General features: G+C 48.3%; 1 protein-coding gene across 2 annotated transcripts in view; it reads right to left on the bottom strand.

Annotated features, from left to right (window-relative positions):
* Positions 1-921: 921 nt before the first annotated feature.
* Positions 922-20739, bottom strand: part of VAPB (VAMP associated protein B and C) — a 51330-nt gene continuing 31512 nt past the window's right edge. Inside the window, exons 3-6 of one of the 2 annotated variants that reach the window (XM_082743085.1) lie at positions 10698-10801; positions 7267-7347; positions 5193-5369; positions 922-2417 (exon numbers count right to left, since the gene is read on the bottom strand). In XM_082743085.1, the coding sequence (XP_082599211.1) occupies positions 2259-2417; positions 5193-5369; positions 7267-7347; positions 10698-10801 (521 nt within the window). In that variant the 3' untranslated portion in view covers positions 922-2258. The remainder of the gene's footprint in view (positions 2418-5192; positions 5370-7266; positions 7348-10697; positions 10802-20739) is intronic. The other variant, XM_082743086.1, reaches the window with a different exon arrangement.

Below are 20739 nucleotides of genomic sequence, written 5' to 3'. Positions count from 1 at the left end.
TTATGGGAACACACAGCCACACCGCTTGAGAAAATGCCTGGGGAGTCCTGCCCCAGAGAAACGGGACCATGCCGCACTCCAAGGAACAGTCCGAGACCTACCCAACCCTGGTCCTTTCGAGGCTGTGAGGGGCTGGAAGCTACCAGGACCAGTTCGCTGCAGCTCCCACACCTGGGAAGACCGCAGTCCACTCACAGAAAATCAATGCCAGAAGGCACTGTCTTTCCACCCCGTTCCGTAAGTCCCTGGATCCACGAGGACAAGAGAATACCGGAGCCTAACTTCTACTGGGCCGCCCTCCCCATGCACGCACCCAACGCCGTCCGAGCACCAGGCGTGTGGCTGCGAACTAGGCCCGCTCCACGTTCCGGAACCGCGAGCACTCGGGACCACATGAAGACAGAAGCTACTTACTTGGACGCAGATGCCAGCTCCCCGGCTCTAGGTCCCTGACCAGATCCTCAGGGCCAGAACCAAGGCCCTCCCGCCCCAGCCAAGCTCAGGAGGAATGAGTCAAGCGGACGACTTCTAAGAACTGTCTTCCTTTTGATGGCTCTGTCTTTTCAAACCCACCCGCTCCCCGCAGCCACGCTCAGCACACTTGTCCCTCGTCTCTTCTGCTCAGTTTCTTGACCCAGAGAAGAGAGTTCTTTCTACCCAGGGGCAAAGCAATGGAAGGGCAAGGGTGACCAGCTGCTTAAGATTTTCAGCAGTTTTATTTTTATGCTCTCCGTTGAAGCCAACCACACACACACACACACACACACACACACACGATTATATATATTCAATCATTAAACATACAGATTGCTCACTGATAGGGCTCATTTTAGAACCAACCTTTCAGTGACAAAACAATAACAAAAGATCATAAGAATAATAATCCCCCCCATAGCAAGTGTGACAAAATGACAAAAGAACTCTTAGTTCTGGGGCTTTATTTTTTTTTTTTTCCTTTTTAAGATGCTACATAGTCAAACAGAATTGGATTGGTCTTTTATGGCATAAAATTAATTTACAGTCAAACTCTCAATCACTACTTGACGATTACCTGAAGAGACTCTCACCCCTCTCCCCGCCCCCACCCCGCTGGTTCCCTGTCTGCGGCCGCCCCTGCCGCCCCACTCCCAGCGAGGGCCACACGGGAGAGGTCAGTACCAGACGAGGGGCACGTGTGCTGGAGGGAGCACAGGAAGCAGAGGGGCAATGAGGAACAACACAGAAGCCCGGCCAGTCTTCTCCACTCGAAGGGGAACAGAGCTGACTGCTGCCACTAAGAACCTCCCCTCTCGGACGGCTGTCCTCTATTCACACAGACAAACCTTCCTGGCAGCTCTTCTCCCACAGTCAGACAAACCACCCCTCCACATGTATGCAGGGCCTGGAGAACCTCCCGAGAGGAGCCCACAGCTCTCCAGCCGCAATGCCAGCAGCTCCCACCGGCACCAAGGGGCACAGGTGATGTGTAGCCCACAGCAGTAATTATAATCTTGTGGCAATAAGGAAACATGAGATGAGATACATGAAATAAGTTAAATATGCATTAAACATCTCTGAATAACAAGTGAATCTCGCTACATGAACCCACAGTAATTTAGCTTGGTCCCTTTAAGAGAACAAAGCATTGACTTTGATTTCCAAAGTGTTGGGCTAGTCGGTCAGCATCCGCCTCCCACTCCCGACGGGCAGATCCAACGCTGCCACAGCACAACGCCATTGGCTTCTGACCCCGTTCATCAGTCCCAGGGAACCAGCGGCCAGGGGCAGAGCAGAGCAGGACGTGGAGCAGCAGCCCAGGGGTGAGTGAGCAGGGGCGGGGGTTGCTACGTGGAGGGGAAGGCCCTCCCACCGCACTGGGCTCCCGCTCCCCAAGGGCCAGCACCAACAGGCAGGAAGAGTGTCTTGTTCTGAGAGAGGTAATCAACCCAGCCACAGGTACCAAGGCTACAAATGTTTAAAGTGACACTTACGACATGCCATTACGATTTAATCACGGTTTCCCTCGTCATTAATAAAGACCAGTCTTTCCCCCATCATTTACTATACATTTTTCACTTTCTAAAAGATTGTTACGTTATAATTGTGTGTGTGTGTGTGTATGTGCACGCGTGCGCACGCGCAGGGAGGGGGTAATTTAAAGGCAAGACCTGTGAGATGTCATCACACATTAACTTCTTTTTACACATGGTTATGATCAATTCAAAGCCCACGGTATGGCGGGCCATCAATCCAGTAAAGCCACCCTCCGCCGGCTGCCTCTACAAGGCGATCTTCCCTATGATGACGCCAACGATGAAGAACAACACCACAAGCGCCAGGAGCCGGGCACTGGGGCCCTCCTCCTTCCCAGCCGCAGCGAACGCAGGAACGGGGCTGTTGCTCTGCACGGTCTTCCTCATCCGAAGTCCATCTTCTTCCTACGGGAGCAAATGCACATTTCAAAGACAACCCGACACACCAGGAGCAGCAGTCAAGCGTCCAGCTTCACAGGGTGCGCTTGTAAGCAGACCTGAACCTCATGGTGTGGGCCGGCCTCCTCAGTTTTCAAAGGGAGAAAGTGAATCCCAAGGAGAAGGTACTGGCTTGAGGCCACTGAGAAAACATTACCAGAAGCCCCTCTTCCCTGCCACCCACCCACACGACACGGCCAGGCACCTTTTTACACCATGCATCTAAACAGGCTCGCCCTGGCTCCCCATCGCTTTCCCCTTGAGAGGGTCAGCCAGGTCCTTGGCACCCTGGGACCATCCACACCGCTCTGGCCACGCCTCCCGGCCCCTCTCCTACATCACTCCAACCCTCTGTCTTCCTTTCCTCTACTGAGCAGGCCTCCCTAATCAAACCAAAGGTTTTCAAATGACAGGTACTTCCCAAAGCACAAACATAAAGATCACAAGAAGCTACAAAATGGGAGGCCCAGAAGCTTTCAAACGCAGAGCTCTGTATCCATGAGTTACGTGCAGACTGCTGTGCAGAAGACATGGTAAGTGGAATATTAAAATGTGACCGAAGCTGATCTATGCATCTCGGACATTGCCTACTTAATGCATGGAATAGGAACCTTTTCCTCCTTTACTGCTCCCAAGGCCAAGTCCACACTCCTCAACATGGCATGCAGCAAGGCCTCCCTTCTCGGGCTCAGGGGCTAACTACCTCATCTACTCGTCCCCACACTTGTCAGTCCTGCAAACAACAGGCAGCCAGCCAGCCCGTTGAGCTGAGTCTCCATGGCACTTGTGGCCGTCTCTGTGGGGCCACTCATTACTTGGGTCATCAGTATTTGCGTCCCCAGTGACCCTAGTCAGCAAAGAGCTCCTCAGCGGCAGGGACAGCTCGTGTTCGCGCCCACAGCACCGGGAACATGGGAGGGCCTAAGGGAAATGTGTTGGCCAAATGAAAGAATGAAACAACACGAAACAAGAAATCAGTGTTTGGCAGGATAAAGAATCTTCTATTGTCAAGACTAGTCTGATAATATTTTAAAGATATTCTGCTCATGGGGCATGGCCAATATCGCTGCATAGTGATAAACGACCGATGTTATTCGATTAACTTCCCCCAAAAAAAATGGGCAGAGCAAAATACAGCATTTATTTTATTGGGTTTATATAGAAGCTATTTCTACCTATTTATCACTTTAAACAGCACAGGACTCTGTTTCTGAAGAGAAATACACTCAAGGAGAAGCTTTAGGCATATCTTGGATTTTTAGCCAAAAAGTAAAGTGTCAGCTTCAGAATTTACTCCATACTAAAAGAAGTTACTGAAGGAGGCAAATTAAGATTACTGCAAAGAAAGAAAATGATGCCATTCTCCAGGCACTGTTGATTCTCCTGTATTGACGGCACTGTCAGAATACAAGAAGAAGTCACCTGAATGGGATGGATTATTACGTGTGTCTGCTGCTTTGGTGGTTAAAGAGCAAAAGCCTAGGGCATGGGTGAGTGGCACGATCAAGAAGAAGGGACCAGACCAGCCTCAGAGTTAAGCGGCAACAGAAGTTCCTATGACTAGATGTTCGGAAACATTCTCTTCAAGACCTTGTCAGAAACAGACATACTTTTAAAGCTGGAAGGGGCCTTCAACATGTTTTGCGAGCAGAGGCCGGGAGATGCTGTGACCACCACAGAGTGAAAGCCAGTCAAGTGTGGGCAGTCACCGGCACAACATCTCAGGCCGCCAAGGCCAAATGAAGTGCAGCCCGCTTGCCTTCACCACCCAGTGCGACCTGACCTTCTAACACCAACGCCAGCCACCTCGTCAACAGCCACAAGCTGGAGACTCGCATTTCTCCTTCTATAATCTCCACCTGTCGACTGCACCGACTTCCCATCTCCAGTCTCATCATCATGTGTCCAGTCTGAGGACACCCTACTGCCCAGACCCACCTAGAATCTTCAAAGACCAGAATTATGCCCGTGTTAAAGGAGTACAGGTGGGTGTTTACCTATTTCCTCTACTGAGGAAAGATTCTCACCCACCCGGGATGGAGCAGGGTTTGACACTGTGAATTCAAGGTAACCACTGCTTTTTGTGTTTAATCTCAGAGTTTGTCTTCAGTTTATACTCATGGGAGGGCAAGAGGGGCTTTGTTTCCTTACAAGAGGACGAGAGTCTGCACACTGAGGAGGAGAATAGGATGGATGTGGACTCTGAGGCACGAAGCCTGGGTTCAGGTCCCACGGCAAGTGTGACCTGCCTGTCACTTAACCTCCCTGTTCCTCAGTGTCTTCATCTGTAAGCTGGGGATGGTAAAAACCCTACCTCACAGAAGGGTTTAGAAGATTAAATGAATTATAACATGTCAAGTACCAGCGAACAAGAATTCGAATAGTTGAGAAACTTCTGCTCAGGGACAATGGTTGTCAATTAGGTGGGGGGGGGGGGGGACGCATCAGAGCTCTTTCAGAACTTGATGAAAGCCACAGAAATTTCTCTCTAGGGAAAGAATATGTAAATACAAAACAATTCAAAAAACCAGGGATGGGTCAACTTCCCGACCCAAGATCACAGCGGAAAAGCCCTTGTTTTCAGTAGAGGAGCAGGAAATGAACCGCCACCGCGGGCGCCTGGCTGGCCCGGTCTGTACAGCATGTGACTCTTGCTGTCGGGCTTGTGAGTTCAAGCCCCGTGCTCGGCGTGGAGGTTACTTGAAAGAATAAAATCTTGAAGGAAAGAAAAGACGCCATTACCTTGAACTGCTTGTTCTCATCCCGGAGCCTCTGCACCTCCCCCTGCAGCCTCTTACACTCCTCCAGCACCTTCTTCACTTCGCTGTCGTCCAAAGAAGAGCTCAGAGCTTTAGACACCGCTGGTGTTTCTGTCTTTGATGCAGTTGTGGGTAAAATTTTATTTATTTCTACATCATGCTGTTCAGAAATAAATGAAAGCCCAAGTGTCACCAACTATGTAATAAAGGACTTTTTTATGCAAAGTAAAGTAGTTCTCAGCAAACACCACACGTGGTAGCGTTTCATCCACACTGTAACATGTCACATTTATTTTAAAAATGGATCACTTTATCTAGTATCTTAATAATCTAAAGCAACTGGGCCCCAGAAATTATGGATAAGGGCAAATAATGAAGTTCGGCTGAGACTAATACTTCAAAGGAAGAGAAAAAGGGCTGTGCATACCGCACTATCAAATTCCTGCCATGCAAAAATTAGCATATCATAATCGTGCAAGCTCAGGAGTTATTAGCCACAAATTACTGTCACCAGGAAGACCTCAACATCCCCAGGATGGGCCAGGACGGGGGAGGTGGGAAGCCAGGGAGGACATTACACAGAGGGCGATTTATTTCACAAAGTCAGAACTTGAAGCTGGGCTGAAGGTGAAACTAGCTCCTTGTCTGCAATATTTCAATTGAGGGGAGCCGCACATCCCCCCACTTCGCTTCCAAGACAGTTATGACCGTCTCTGGAGAGTGAGCGAGGAGGAGCTGGTACCCGGGAGGGCACGGGGGTGGTCAGGTGTGCTGGGGATCACTGGCCTGGGGGTTCCACGACGCTCACAGAAAACGACCGGCTCTCCCTATCGTACTCTTGGGCTTGACCCTTCCTCTTCCAGATGAGAAGACGGGAGCCCCGCAAAGGGCGAGGCCCCCATCTACAGAGCTGGTACCGCACAGAGCCAGGAACAGAGCACAGGTCTCACAGGTTCCCAAAATGATCTTCCCGGGACAAAATATGCAATGGGTAGAGACAAAATCGACAACAAAAAGCCCCCATTACCCATTCAAAGAGGCGGGATCAGGACGGCGGTCAGTGGCCGAGCAGGAAGGAAACACTGAGTAGCAGAGGCCCACGCCAGCGGCGAGCCTGCAGACTGCTACGGACCAAGCTCACAGAATGTGAGCTTCTCGACTCCCCAACTCCAGCGACTAATGGCCAGGGTAGTGAGATTTTCTGTAGGGTGGTTTTTTGAAACAATTTAAGCTCCTCTGACTAGGCTGAAGGAAGGTCCAAATCTGCATTTCAGACACAGTCTGCTCTCTCAACAGGGCATGAGCAAGGGCCACGAGAGGTCTGCCCCGTGGCTTCACAGAGAAAAACAAGCAGATAGCTCGGGGGCAGCATGCGGGAGGGGGGGCCTCCCAGAGGGAGGCGGTTCTGCCCCCACCAGTGCATCCCGGGCAACGTCTGGGGACAGTTTTGGTTGTCACGCAAGATGAGTGAAGACCAGTTATCCGGTGAGGAGAGGCCAGGGTTGCTGCTCAACATCCCACACGGCCCGAGACGGCCCCAATGTTAACAGTGCTGAGGTTGAGAAACCCTAATCTAAAAGCAGGTTTAACGGAAGAGGCAGGAGGGTTAAGGGGGTGGCGAGGTGGCGTTCAGGGAAAGAGCAGACAGGAGACCTAGGACAGTAGTCTGTGAAACCAGAGAACCCGAGAGCTTACCACCTGTCCGTCGAGCCCCGTGATAAACGGCAAATCACTCCCTGCTGGGGACCTACCCACTCTTTACAACAAACTATAACTTTGCCAAGTCAGAGAAGCTCTTTAGGATTTATGACATTTCACCAGCCAACAGGTTGCACTTCCCAAGAAAAAAAATTGTTTCAATTAGTTGTCTTTCCACCAGTCTCTCAGAGGCTGATTTCATGAAGGCCCCTTATTTGTTGACTTCAGCTTATTTTTTTCATCAGACATCAGAAGTAGGAAAATAATTTGCCAACTTAAATCTTGGTTTTGCAGGAGATGGTATGCAAATGAGTATCAGCTTGCAACATTCAATTATTGTTAACGATAAACATACTTACTGGTTTATCATTTTCTGCTGGCAATTCAAACACACATCTAAGTTTTGAATCCATAAGGTCTTCCGGTTTTGCCTCCTTCCACTAAAACAATTTAAATTTAATAATCAGGATATTATAAAGCTGCTGGAAGAATAATTTTCTTCCTATAACTGACAATTTCAAAAAAATATTCTTAATGAGAAAGCCCGGGTGTATATCAAATAAAGAACTTAACGTCTGCTGAGATTTCAGTATTTTTAACAGGACAAGATTAAATACAGTAGCTTTCCTGAATATTTATTACACTTCACGAACCCCAGCCCTGCTGCTGATTCCTCCAAGCCAACCAGTGCTGCTCCTGTTGCTAGTCTGTGGGAAGCACATGGAACAGAGACAACCACCGCCGAAAGAAGAGAATTTTCTAAATTATGTCTGAGCGGTCAGAGGTAACTCTGGCTCTCCTTAGGAAAATAAAACTTACTCTGCAGGGGGCACCCCTCTTAGAGTAAGCGTATACCACGGGGGAGTGGTTTGAGAACTTCACTGCCAACTACTAACGGGGCACATTCAGGAGCACGCCACTGTCTGGGCTGACCCCCAATCCCTCCAGCCTGCTAGTGGGGAGACCTTCCTGGCTAACTCCAGGCTCCAGGAGCACGTACTCCTGGCTTAATCCTCCTCCTCTGGGCAGTGGAGGGCAGGAATCCCAGGGTACGCTGAGAACTGTAGACCAGCACAGCAGGAAGGTTATAGTATGGAAAACAAGAATAAACTCTTCCACCCTTGCCCCAGGACCATGCAGGAGGCAGCTAGCGCAACACAGGTACCAAGAGCCAAAACCAGGAGACCGTGTGTGGCGAACAAAGGGAACTGCCAAATAAGCCCCAGGAGACCCCTTCAGTGGACTAGCAGGCCACTCCAATGAGACTGAATAGTACATGGGGAAAATGCACAGAATCGTAAGGAAGGAAGCCACAGACAATATTTTAGTCTGTTCTATGGACACACACACACGAGCACACGTGTGCCTGTGTGCTTGTGTCGAAAGGGCAGTAAGCAAGGCTCATCACCAGACCAAAACCACCAGGTGCGACCGCTGGTGAGCAGGACATTCACGTGCTCTCCGAGTATCCCATCACTCCGGAGTGTCACAGATGACCTATTAACCACAAGGGGCAGTTGCGCCTTGACACCAGAAAGTTGGCAGTCACCATCTTAACCAAGTAATCCAACTTAGCATCGTCAATAGAGGGACATCCCAGTACTTAATGCCTTCTGATGCGATGCATACAATGACATTACTTATGGAATGTTCTTGCCAAAAACATTTAACCTGAATTTAATCATGAAGAAATAACCAGACAATCCCAGAACTGGCCTGGACTCAAAATATTCAAAGTCATGAAAAACACAAGCCTTGAGGGTATTATACTTCAATAGAGTAACAACTATGGTCATTTTGAAGCAACTAGAAAATGCTACATATAGGTTTCTCTGTTAGATAGTATGACTGGATGAATGTCAACTTTCCCAGCTATGAGGACAGTGCTGGGACGATGTAAGACACTGTCCTTGTGCTGAAGGGAGTAGGAGTGAGTGCCATGAAGTCTGTGTCTTAAGAGTTAAGTGGTCGGGCAAAAACAATTTACGGCAGAAATGAAGCAAATGCGGCGAAGTGCTCAATGGCGAGTCTACGTGAAGGTCACAGGCCTGATCACTGTGTAATTTTTTCTGCTTTCTGTGTATCAAAATACCAAAAAATAGTTTAAAATAAAAAAAATAGCATGAGGCTCTAACGACAATGGTTAGGTCTAGTATAAACAAATTATAGGTCACTTTTAGTTTTATTTTTGCTTATTTGTGTATCTCCAAAATCTCTTCCAATGTATGTTTATATAAAAGATTTTAACTGTTACACAAACTATCATAAAAGCAGAGAAATTCATCTTTATTGGATACAGAGGCCTGGACCACAGCAGCACTCAGATCAGCGGCTCTGGACACTGTGCCAGGTGCTTGACACCCAGAGCACACTAATTCCCACAACAATGTGTGAACCAGGTTTTTAAACCCCTTTTACAGGTGACCCAACCCTACAGAGAGTTAATGAAAACTGCCCAAGGCCACAACATTAGTACAAGGCAGAGCTCAGCCCCACGCCCGAGACGCCAAGCCCGTGCTCTTGTCGCTAAGCCATGCAGCAAAAGCCAAGCAGAACACAATCTTGGATATTCCAAATTTTGTATTTGCCATACATTTCCTTGCTCACACAAATTAACATGAAGGGACACCCATGTTCTGGGAAACAGAAGAGAAAGTAGTAAATGCCTCAATAATCATTCTTATGAAAGGGGAAGGTCCCCTATGGTCACTCATCTCTCTCAAATCTCCAAGTATCCAGCTCGCCCTCATCTCCTGCCCCAAACTTGAACATCCACAAAGATGGTCATTTAATGCTTTTCTAAGACTAACAGAAAAGGCTGAGTGGTGACATTGGGATGTGCAGGGAAGCAGTGCATAGAAAGCCCCTCGCATAAAACTTTTGAAAGAGAAAAACCATAGTGCCTCGCGAGCCACGGCTGACTCCCATGTGCAGGTGCTCCCCGGGGGGCCGGTCCCCTAGCTTGGGCCGGCAAGTGGCAAAGCGATGTGGGTGTTGAGGGAGCCCCGCCTTCTTTTTCCTATCTGTAGGCTTGAGGGCTGGCCATGCTGTCCTCGCTGGGACTGTGCAAGGTAAGGTTTATCTGTACAGTGTGATTCCCGCAGACACCAGAATGCCAGCTGATTCATTCAAATGTTAAAAAAAAAAAAAAAAAAAAAAAGCTCACTTTAAGGAGAATTTCCATTACAATCTTTTCCCAGTAAAAACAATAATATAATATCATTTATTTTATAAAAACAAAGTTATCTTATTTTTACCAAAATCAGAGACAGAGTTAAACATGTATTTAAGCAGGGGGGGGAGGGAAACTAGGGAAGGGGAAAAAAAATCCTGTTTAGCAGAACCAAGTGAAAAGCAAACCCTCAAGCGCTGCAGGACATTGAGCATCCCACTCCCTCACATCCGGGCTCTTGGGGATGGGGGTGGGCGCAGGGAGACATGGTCAAGGCATTCCTTAGACTAAGAAACACCCTTTTCTATGGGAGATGGAAGGGGGTATAAAGGGAAGGAAGGAATCCTGAAACTATTCCAGACACAACCCATCAGAACAAGCAGCTGCTGAAGCGAACTGAGAGGTAGACGTCAGGAAACAGTAGTGTTCTGTTAAGTCACATACAATGTTAAAATCAAAGTTTGAGAAAAACCATAAAGGTAGTCAAAGTACAAACCTCCTTGAAAACACCATTCCCCTTTTAAAACAATTTTGACATATCTTGAAATGCATGCACCCAAAATTCTGTACCTAATCATTTTAATTACTAAAAGAAAGTAAGAAGCATTCAGTACTTACTACTGCTTCCATATCAGAAGTGTCAGTCGGAGCAAACATAGACTGAACCATAAACTTGTGTTTACTTTTCTCATTGGGGTCATAATCGAAAGGCTGTAACATCACTGAGAAAGAAAATATTTCATTAGGTGGGTCAGAGCTTGGTTACCAGCAGCCATTTATGTTAAAACTCGTATCTCGGTCGCACAGCAGTTCAGCAGGGTTCTCATCTGAGCCGCACAGCGACCCGGTGAGGCCGGCAGGCAAGGTGCCCGGCATCTTCTCCGCTTTTCGGGTCTCAAACCTGAGATCTTGGGAAGTCGGGGGACTTGCCGCAAGTCAAACAGTCGGTAGTGGCAGAGCTGGGACGTGGGTTTGGAATTCGGGTCTTCTGATTCCTAGCCCCGGGGTCTTTCACCACCGCCCGCCTGACACAGAGGTCGGCCACAGGGCCTACAGACCAGGTAAACCAGGTGTAAACATCACATGCCTTTTTGCTCAAGACAACAGAGCGAAATGATTTCTTAAGTGAACTAGAATAATCCAAGACATGTGATGGTATCATTTTAGTTTTCTTTGTCCATTTCCCATATCAAAGTATTCTTTACTGCTTCAAATACAATTTCGCCCATGCAATGTTGGGAAATTTTCACAACCAGCACACTCACAGCATAGGAAAAACACCACCAGCGTACACCCCACCTTTCCTCCCCAAGAACCGAGAGGAATGGCACAGAAAAGCTCCCGCAGACAAGTCACGCCCACTGCACTGAGGCGCCTCCCCGCTCCTACTGGCTTCCTTAGAAACCACCACCCTGGGGCACCTGGGTGGCTCAGTGGGTTAAGCCTCTGCCTTCGGTTCAGGTAATGGTCTCAGGGTCCTGGGATCGAGCCCCACGTCAGGCTCTCTGCTCAGCAGGGAGCATGCATCCTCCTCACTCTCTCTCTGCCTCTCTGCCTACTTGTGGTCTCTGTCCGTCAAATAAATAAATAAAATCTTAAAAAAAAAAAAAAAAGAAAGAAAAAGAAACGACCACCCTTGTTAAATGGCAGCTCCTTTAAGATGCGCGACCTGCTGCAAGGCGCAGGCAAAAGCACACATCCGGTTAAGCTCCCTGACACACACCTTCTTCTCACACAGGAAAAGGCTCCTATCACCCCGACCATGAAAAGCGTGAACACGGATTCAGCATCCCCGTGAGCCAGAAACCTGGCCACAGACGGCACGTCTGTTAGGACCACATCTAAACTTGAAGAGGTAGGTACTGCTGTGGAGGTTATTTTAACGCCTGTTTGTTTTCAGGCAAGCAATCCGGAGCACGGGACGGTTAACTAAGTTGCCCCAGGTCACACCACGAAGGGGGCTGCTCACCTGTGGGTGGCCCGCCATGAGGGACTTCCCTGTGCTCTACCAGTCCGAGTGCTGTCCTTCTCCAGCACCTTCCGTGCAGGGCACCCAACCAGGGTTCTCTGGCCTCTGAGCCCCATCTCACGGCTTCCCCCAAAGCTTCACCATCAACTACCCGCTGCGGGAGATAAAGGGCACGTGTCCTAAACCTCAGTTTGTCCTGAACGCCAGTTCACAAATGAAGAACCTGAGGCGAAATGAAGTGACGTGACTTGCTCAAGCAGCAAAACTTCAAGAGCCAAGGGCAGCCCAGCACCCTTCCGCCACACACTGGTCACTCCAATAAGAGACAGAGGCACATTCTGTAAATTCACTTTCCCCATCACATCTTATAAAAGTAAACATGACACGGCACAGAATGCGAGTGCCCCCTCGACCCTGGGGACAGAGAAAGTCTACCGCAATCCCATACCACACCGGACTTCGGGGTTTCGGTATACACAGTCATCCGGGCAGTTCTGCCGCCCACACCATCCATGTGATGTGCTCTCAGCTACGGCACTCTACGGGGAGACTCCTTCAGGACAAAAATCAGTATATCTACAAACATTCTTCAATTCGGGCTTTCTACGGGGCACCCGACCTGTCAGTCAGTTGCACATCAACTCCTGATTCAGCTCAGATCACGATCTCAGGGTCATTAGATCAAGCCCTGCGTCAGGCTCCACACTCACAGCTAAGTGGGCTTCTCCCTCCCTCTGTCCGTCCTCCCATCGGGAGTGAGCTCTCTAAAACAAATAAATCTTTAAAAGAAAAAATTCAGGACTTATACACACAAGACATCAAGTCTAAATAGTAACAGAGATATTCTGAGTACCCCAAATCCTAAGTGAAACCATCAGCAGAGAGAACAAAAGGTCATTTAAAACCCAAGATCACTCCACCTGGAATTTCACTCTTCCAGGTAGAGAAGCACAGCTCCCTCCCAAAAAAGCAGTTCTTGCTGGTGGCTTGGGACCTGGAACACAACTATTGCCCTTTCTGGCACCACCAAGTTAGCAAGAGCTCTCCTGTGGATAGACCTGGGGCATTGTTACACACGTGGGCTCAACACTTAACCCTGGGAACAAATGAGCAGAGGAGCAGGTCAGCCCCACAGACTCTTCTCCTGAAAGCTAAACTGCCATCGCGCTTTGTCCACCTCCAGGAATAATGCAACAGGGAAAATACACCTGATGAACTAGAGGGCCAATGCCTTCACATGTGCTGTGATCTTTCTTGGACAGGGACTGACAATCTTTTTTGAAGTTGGGTCACGGTGTTCCAACTACTGTCTGATTAATGTTCCTTTCTTTAAAAATTTTCTTTGAGAGAATGAGAGAGCAAGCGTGAGTGGGTGGCAGGGAGTAAGAAGGAGAAGCAGACTCCCACCAAGCAGGGAGACAGACACAGGGCCCCATCCCAGGACCCCAGACCTGAGCCGAAGGCAGTCCCCAACCAACCATTAATCCTGGATTAATGTTAGTTTTAAAAATTAATGTGAATTAGGTTTTGAGAATTTCAGATTTCACTTGGCTGTGATAAAACCCTGCCCTGGTATTTATTTAGTACGGGAAAAAAGAGAACTCTGCCTTAGACGACACTCAGACCCCCAGCAGCACACAAGCTCTAGGAGCACAACCGCCTCATCCTTGAGTTTATTTTTCCAGCCGTGAAAGGCTCCCTAGGGTCTGCCACCATGGAGAGCTCTTGGACTGAACCAGCATTATCTGTAAAAAGCACCCAGCGCACAGGAGAGGACAGTAATCAGAAGTCGTTGCTAATTTTCAGAGTGGGCTCTGTAACTCAAACTACATTGGGACACACACAGACAACCAACAGGTCCAGAGAACCAAAGCCCCCTCCACCTGCAAACAGCCTTAGAAAGATCTGCTCTTCCCCCTGCAAACCCCTGCGGTGCACGTAAGAAAAAAGAGCCAAGAGACCCTCCTGTGGATACCAGGCATGCACTAAGGCAAAACTGACCCTTTCCACCTCTCCACCCCAGCCAAGTCTCCCAATCCGCAGTACCTTCACAGCGCCCCAGGAAGGAAAGGAACAGGACCTGACTAGTGCTGACTACGTCCAGGCACCAGAGAAGGCACGCTTGCACTGCATCTCCCATCCAGTCTTCACAACAATCCACCAAAGCAGCCCAGTCTCACTCAGACCCCACGGCCAACATATTAGAAGACAGAGCTAGAGCCCCACACTGGCTTTGCTTCCAGAGTCAGATTCCACACCCAGGTTCTCAAGGTACTACCCACAGACCCCAAGGGTCCCCCCATGAGTTGATCCATAAAGTCAACAGCACGGACATGAGAACACCACGCCATTCTGTCCCTCTGCTGGTGCCGAGCTCTGCGGTGACGGCTGGTGCAGAGCCAAAGTAGAACTCTGTGCCTCAGCACCCACGAGGCAGGGTCACCTCGTCAGGCACCGCTACACACCTGCAGCTTTTTTTCAAAGACCATTTTCACTTTTAATATCCTGGAGAAGAAACAAAAAGGATTCATTCTGCCAAACTTCAACCCTTGACAATACATCTTATCACTCTGTGTGAGGAAATGCAGACACACGTGAAGCGCTCCACTGTCTTGGGAAAGGCGGCTCCCCCACGTTTAGACGGTGAGCTGAACTAGAAGGCTTCTCCTGGAACACCAGTTACTAGAAAGAACAATGGACAGACAAACAATGGTTATGCAGAGCTAGGCAGATGGCAGGTATCTGCTCAAAAAGGAATGAACCGGGGCGCCTGGGTGGCCCAGTGGATTAAGCCGCTGCCTTCGGCTTACTTAGGTCATGATCTCAGTGTCCTGGGATCGAGGCCCGAATCGGGCTCTCTGCTCAGCGGGGAGCCTGCTTCCCCCTCTCTCTCTGCCTGCCTCTCTGCCTACTTGTGATCTCTCTCTGTCAAATAAAATAAATAAAATCTTTAAAAAAAAAAAAGGAATGAACCGCACCTGTATTTCAAGGGAAACAACTTAAAGTAGTTGTTGCCAGTGATAAAATCCAGGCTTTCTACCAAAAGGAGACCCTTGAAAAACATCTATCTGACCTCAAGAGCTCAGTTTCCCAAATACTTGAAGACTTTTCTGATGAGATCAGTGATGTTTCGGATATTGTGTCATAAAATGTGTCAACATTTGGCAGATCTACATAACTCCACTAACATATAGTATCGTAAAACCCATTCAGAGTGCAAGGGAGCCCAGTGCATTTTAGTGAAACAAAGTTCAAACAGTTCACCATCATGGTTTCAAGATTCCACATTGAACTAAACTTTAAGAAAAGCGCCACTTGTTAAGTTTTGGTGTGTTATCAAAGTATCATGTCCATAATTATCTGAAAAAGCTACTGAAAACTCTCCCCTTTCCCAACTACAATGGTGAGGCAAAATGGCTTCCCTTCACATACATTCATCAAAATCACACCTTGTAACAGACTGAACAAGTGTAAAAGCAGAACACGAGAATCCAACCTATCTTCTAAGCCAGACGATACAAGAGATTTGCAAAACATGTCACATAATGCCCATCTTCTCACTGAATTTTTGAAGTTATTTTTCATTAAAAATGTCACTTTTTAGCATGTAACTGACTTACTAATGTTATTAAGTGAACTAATACTCTTTAAATTTCCCAGTTTAACTTACAAGATGATAAATATTGATATAACCCCCAAATGAAAAGGCTCTTTGGGTCTACAATTTCGAGTATAAAGTGGGTCTTGAGACCAAAAGCCTGAGCCCTGTTATTCTAAACAAGTTGCCTCACATGCCCCTCCAGGAGAAAAATAAACTGGCTAAATAATTCAAGTTAAGGCATCGGCTTTGTGTAGTGCCTCTTGGGAGAAAGCACAGTTTAAAAGAGAAAGCAACCGGGCACCTGGCTTGCTCAGTCGGTGGATAGGGCCTGCAACTCTTGATCTCCGGGTTGTAAGTTCGAGCCCCATGTTGGGTATAGAGATTACTTAAAAACATAATCTTTAAACGAACAGATAAATAAATAAAAGAGAAAGCAACTTCATACAAAGCCTGAGTCTGCATGGACGGCATGCATCCAGGCCTGGGGTAGAGACAAAAGCACACGCGCAGGCACGCACGCGTATCTGCTACAGGAAGGGGTCTAGGGTTCCCTGTGCTCCTCTACCCAACCACCCGGCAGCGGCCTGCTCCACCTCTGCAGAGGGCTGCGGGGGTCCACAGGCGCCGCTGGGTGTCGCAGGGGTCACCCGCACAGCTGCAGGCCTAAGAGAGCCGCCTACCTCCCATGCTGCCACGGTGCAGATCTGGAAGGACAGCTGCAAGTTTATCACTTACACGTGGACCTTTGAGTTCGACAAGAATGCGGAGACACAAAGCAGCGGCTACTGACAGCTATCAGACCACCTTACAAGAACGCTGGACACAGCCAGAGGCCGGGGCTTGTGAAATATAAACAAGCATGAGGCTGGCGAGCTGAACACATGAAACTGGGAGTGACCACCGTGGTCTGCCGGTGAACCTCCAGGAAGCTCCCGCAGGCTCTGGGGCGGCCTGGGCCCCTCCCCCACGGCAGCCACTCTCCCGGCAGCTGCAGCAGCGCGTGGCAAGGAAGGCTTTGCACCCATCAGCTCTCCTTCCGCAGGGGCTCCCCATCGGCAAGCAAGAGTGAGCGAGTCAAGTGGCCACCCAGACCCCGAGAGCCTTCACGAACCCTCGCTGTGCCTCAGTATCCACATCCTCCTCTGCCCCCACCTCAGGTGGGGAAGTCTGTGTTTCTCAGCTACTATCATCCCCTGTCCAATTCGATCTGCTGTACCCGATTGGCTAGAACTTTACGAGGACATGACAGAAAAAATGTTGTTCATCGTTTGTTCTTGCAGCTCCACACATGCAAATTGTGACAGAAATTATGTACTTTTTTCCGTGACAGGCTATAAAAGAGCTTCCCATTAACTTAATTTATTTCACTTGAATATCAGAGACACTGATGATAAAATCCTCTTAAACAAACCATCTATCCTACTTTTAAAACATATCTGCTGATACTACATTAAAAAGCAGCCGGTTACCAGGAGACCGCTCACCATTCACCAGCGTTAATGCCTCGTGAGTCAGTGTCTGCCGTGTCAGACGGCAAAAGTGGGTCCTGTTAGGAAAGGGCCTTTGGGGGGTAATAAAACGGTGGGTCAGTAAGATCAGACTTTCTTCAAAAGAGAGGAAATGCAGAATATATGTTCCTAAACAGCCCCCCTCAGAGAAATGATGACCTCATTTCTGGGGAGCACAGTGGCTCCCCAGGAGAACCCAGGCAGGCCCCCGCCCTTCCACGTGCAGCAGTGTGAGCAGAGCAAAGGTGTGCAAGGCTAACAAGCAGCACGGCACGTGCGTTAGGATTTGTTTGGTCTCAGAATCTTACCTTCGGGATGTCCCTCTCCTCGATTTCCACGGCCGCAATCACAGCTCAGGCCCCACTGACACCTCGCTTCGTCCAACTAGGAGCTCTTGCTCCCAGTGACTCTCCCGTCAGATCACCCCGCACAGCTCCGATGCAGACCCTGTCAGTCTGCTCTCCCCTGCGCGCCCTACTCACCTTCACCACATTCCTGACCAAAAGCCCCCTCAAAAAAAAAAAAAGCCCTTTTCCCAAGTAAAAGACGATCCGTTCAACTCTTCCCAGTCTCCTCAGCTTTCCTGGTATGGCCCCAGAACAGGTCCACACACGCTGGCCACACCCCCAGTCCCAGGGTGCTCTGGCATCACCGAGGTCTCTTCCCATCATGTTGGTCTGGTCGTGTTGGCACGTCTCTCCCGGTCCTCCTGCCCTACTCACATCTCAATATACCAACCTTTCAGAACTTCACCCCCTAATCCGACTTGGTAATGAGGGGCGTCTCAAAGTCCGGCGCGCATCGGGATCACCTGAAGTTCTTGTTAAAACACAGGTGATGGGATCCCACCTCCAGGGTTTCCGATTCAAACATCTGGGGTGGGGTGGGGCTGAGAACATGTATTTCTAACACAACACTGATGTTGCCAGCCCGGGGACCACTCCCGGAGAAGGCACATTCAGTGTATCCCCAAACGCTGCGGCCGCCACCAGGACGCTACCCCACACCCTCGTTCTTCTTTGGGCACTGGACTCTGCTGGTGGACACCTGCTGACACGGAGATGCCTAAGCTTCTCTCCACACGTCTGCCCTTCGACCCAATCCGACTGAGACTGAGACCAGAACTTCATGCTTTGATAGTTCACATTCTGGGTACTAGTTTTAACTGCTTGGCAGATGGGTACCTTCTTCCCTCCCAACATTCGAAGAACTCTTGAAGCATGCTCCCTCTAAAAAACTCCTTGGGGTAGCACAAAGAGAGGAGGCCTTCTTTTACCCTTACCCATGTGACTTCCCTTCTGTCCTCTCTCCCAGAGCCACTCTCTCCCACCCGTAGGTTCAGGTAGGTTCACAACTGTCCCCTCCATATAATTTCTATATGTAATAATCAAAAGGCAATCTTCTCTACCACACTGCATTCATGGCAGAGTAATGTAGTTCCTGCTCTAGTTTTTTAAGGTGACCAGAAACAAGACAGAACCTGATCAGCTTAAAAGACCAATGTCATTACCACACTGAGGTGAAGTAATTCTAGCCGAAAGCAAAGCAGCTCAGCACTGTGGGCTGTGTACCCTCATCATGAGTAAACTCAATACTTCTTTTAGGATTCTCAAAATGCTGAAAATACAACTGCTTCCTGGGACTCTGCCTACAGATACCTACAGATGAAACTACGAGTCTAGCAGGCAAATGACTGTATCTACTTATAAGTAAGTTAACACTGAATTATCTCTGTGTTCGCTACGGGATTTTCCAATTCAGTACAGCCCATTTTAGATGGTAAATTCCTCCTCGTCCGGCTGACTTCCTCATGCAGAGACCAGTGCAAACATACCTCGGTGTCACTGGAAGATGAGATGTGCCAGACACAAAGCACTGACCAAAGAACAGGCCTCACTCACTCCTTTTTATAAATGTATTTAAAACATACATCTTTTTAAAAATTCCAACACACTTTCCTGTTTCCTGTAATTTTTATAATGTAAATGGAATGACACGACACAGCCTTTTCCTGATTAACTCTTGGGATTATGAACACACATTACATTCTCTCTTAGAAAGACCTACAAGCCATGGCTCTTGGGACCGATGAACCGAAATACCGAGAACAGGCTGCCCTGAGGCTTACATAATTCCAGGTCCCTCGGTTACTTCTGAACATTCTTCCCACTCACCCTTCGTGGCGTTCCTATCCAGTCCCTCACTGTGGCTATCTCCCAAGCCCTTTCAGTTCATCCTGACCTGTGATGGGCAGAACACCAGGACAAGGCTAACAGTGAGGCAAAAGTAAGAGAAGCGGTGCCTGGCTGACTCAGTCGGGGGAGCATGTGACTCTTGATCTCAGAGTTGTAAGTTCAAGCCCCACACTGGGTGTAAAGATTACTAAAAAAAATAAAATCTTTAAAAAAAAGGGCCCCTGGGTGGTTCAGACAGTTAAGCATCTGCCTTCAGCTCAGGTCATGATCCCTAAATCCTGGGATCGAGTCCCACTCTGGGCTCCCTGCTCAGCGGGGAACCAGCTTCTCCTTCTACCCCTCCCCCAAGTGTGCTCATGTGCTCTTTCTCAAAAATAAACTCTTTAAAAAAATTTTTTTTTAATTTCAAAAATAAAGCAAGAGTAAACAAGAGAGTCAAGATGAGGAGCTCAAGTGTTTACATATGCAAGAAACTGGGGCACCTGGGTGGCTCACTCGGTTACGTCTCTGCCTATAGCTCAGGTCTCAGGGTCCTGGGATCGAGCCCCACGTCAGGTTCTCTGCTCAACTGGGAGTCTGCTTCTCCCTCCCCCCCTCTCTCTGTGTCTTCTCTCTTTTTCCCTCTCTCAAACAATATAAATATGCAAGAAGCTATAATGAGAGAAAAGAACATAACTCTTGGCTGCTCGAAATTGAGCTTAATTTCTGCAGAAAGCTGAAATTACCATTCACTAAGTGAGATGTTCAGTGTACCTGATAAGTCCTCTTGATCATGATCTTTCAAAATATAAAGAATAGGGGTGCCTGGGTGCCTTAGTTGGTTATGCATCTGCTTTTGGCTTGGGTCACAATCCCAGGACTCGAGCCTCAGGAGGGGCTTCCTGCTCAGTGGGGGAGTCTGCTTCTCCCTCTCACTCTACTACTCCCCATGCTTATGCTCTCTTATTTACTGAGAGTGAGAAGCTGACTCCCCACTGAGCAGGAAGCCGGACTTGGACTCGGGGCTCTATCCCAGGACCCTGGGATCATGACCTGAGCAGAAGGCAGCCACTTAACCAATTACCAACTGAGCCACCCCAGTTCCCCAAATAAATAAATAGTGTCATACTCCTAAAAAGTAAAACACGGGAGTCGTAAGAAACTTGAATATCACAGTAAACTTTTTAAAAAATCTTTAAAAAGCATAATTAGCCTGAATTTTAATTAATTTCCTTTTGTAAAAAAACAATTTCTCATTTATGTGGTAATAAAGACTAAAGATGTCTTTTAGGTATGAATGTAAGTTGTTCTTATATGAGAAGATTAAACTTGGTTCATGAAAACCATTTATAAAAAGGTTTCCCTTATCAGTGACTTCCAAAGCAAATGATCAAACAAAGAACAATGT

Source organism: Mustela nivalis (assembly GCF_964662115.1).
Source record: "Mustela nivalis genome assembly, chromosome: 8".
Lineage (NCBI taxonomy): Eukaryota > Metazoa > Chordata > Mammalia > Carnivora > Mustelidae > Mustela > Mustela nivalis.
This window is presented reverse-complemented; position numbering and strand designations above follow the sequence as displayed.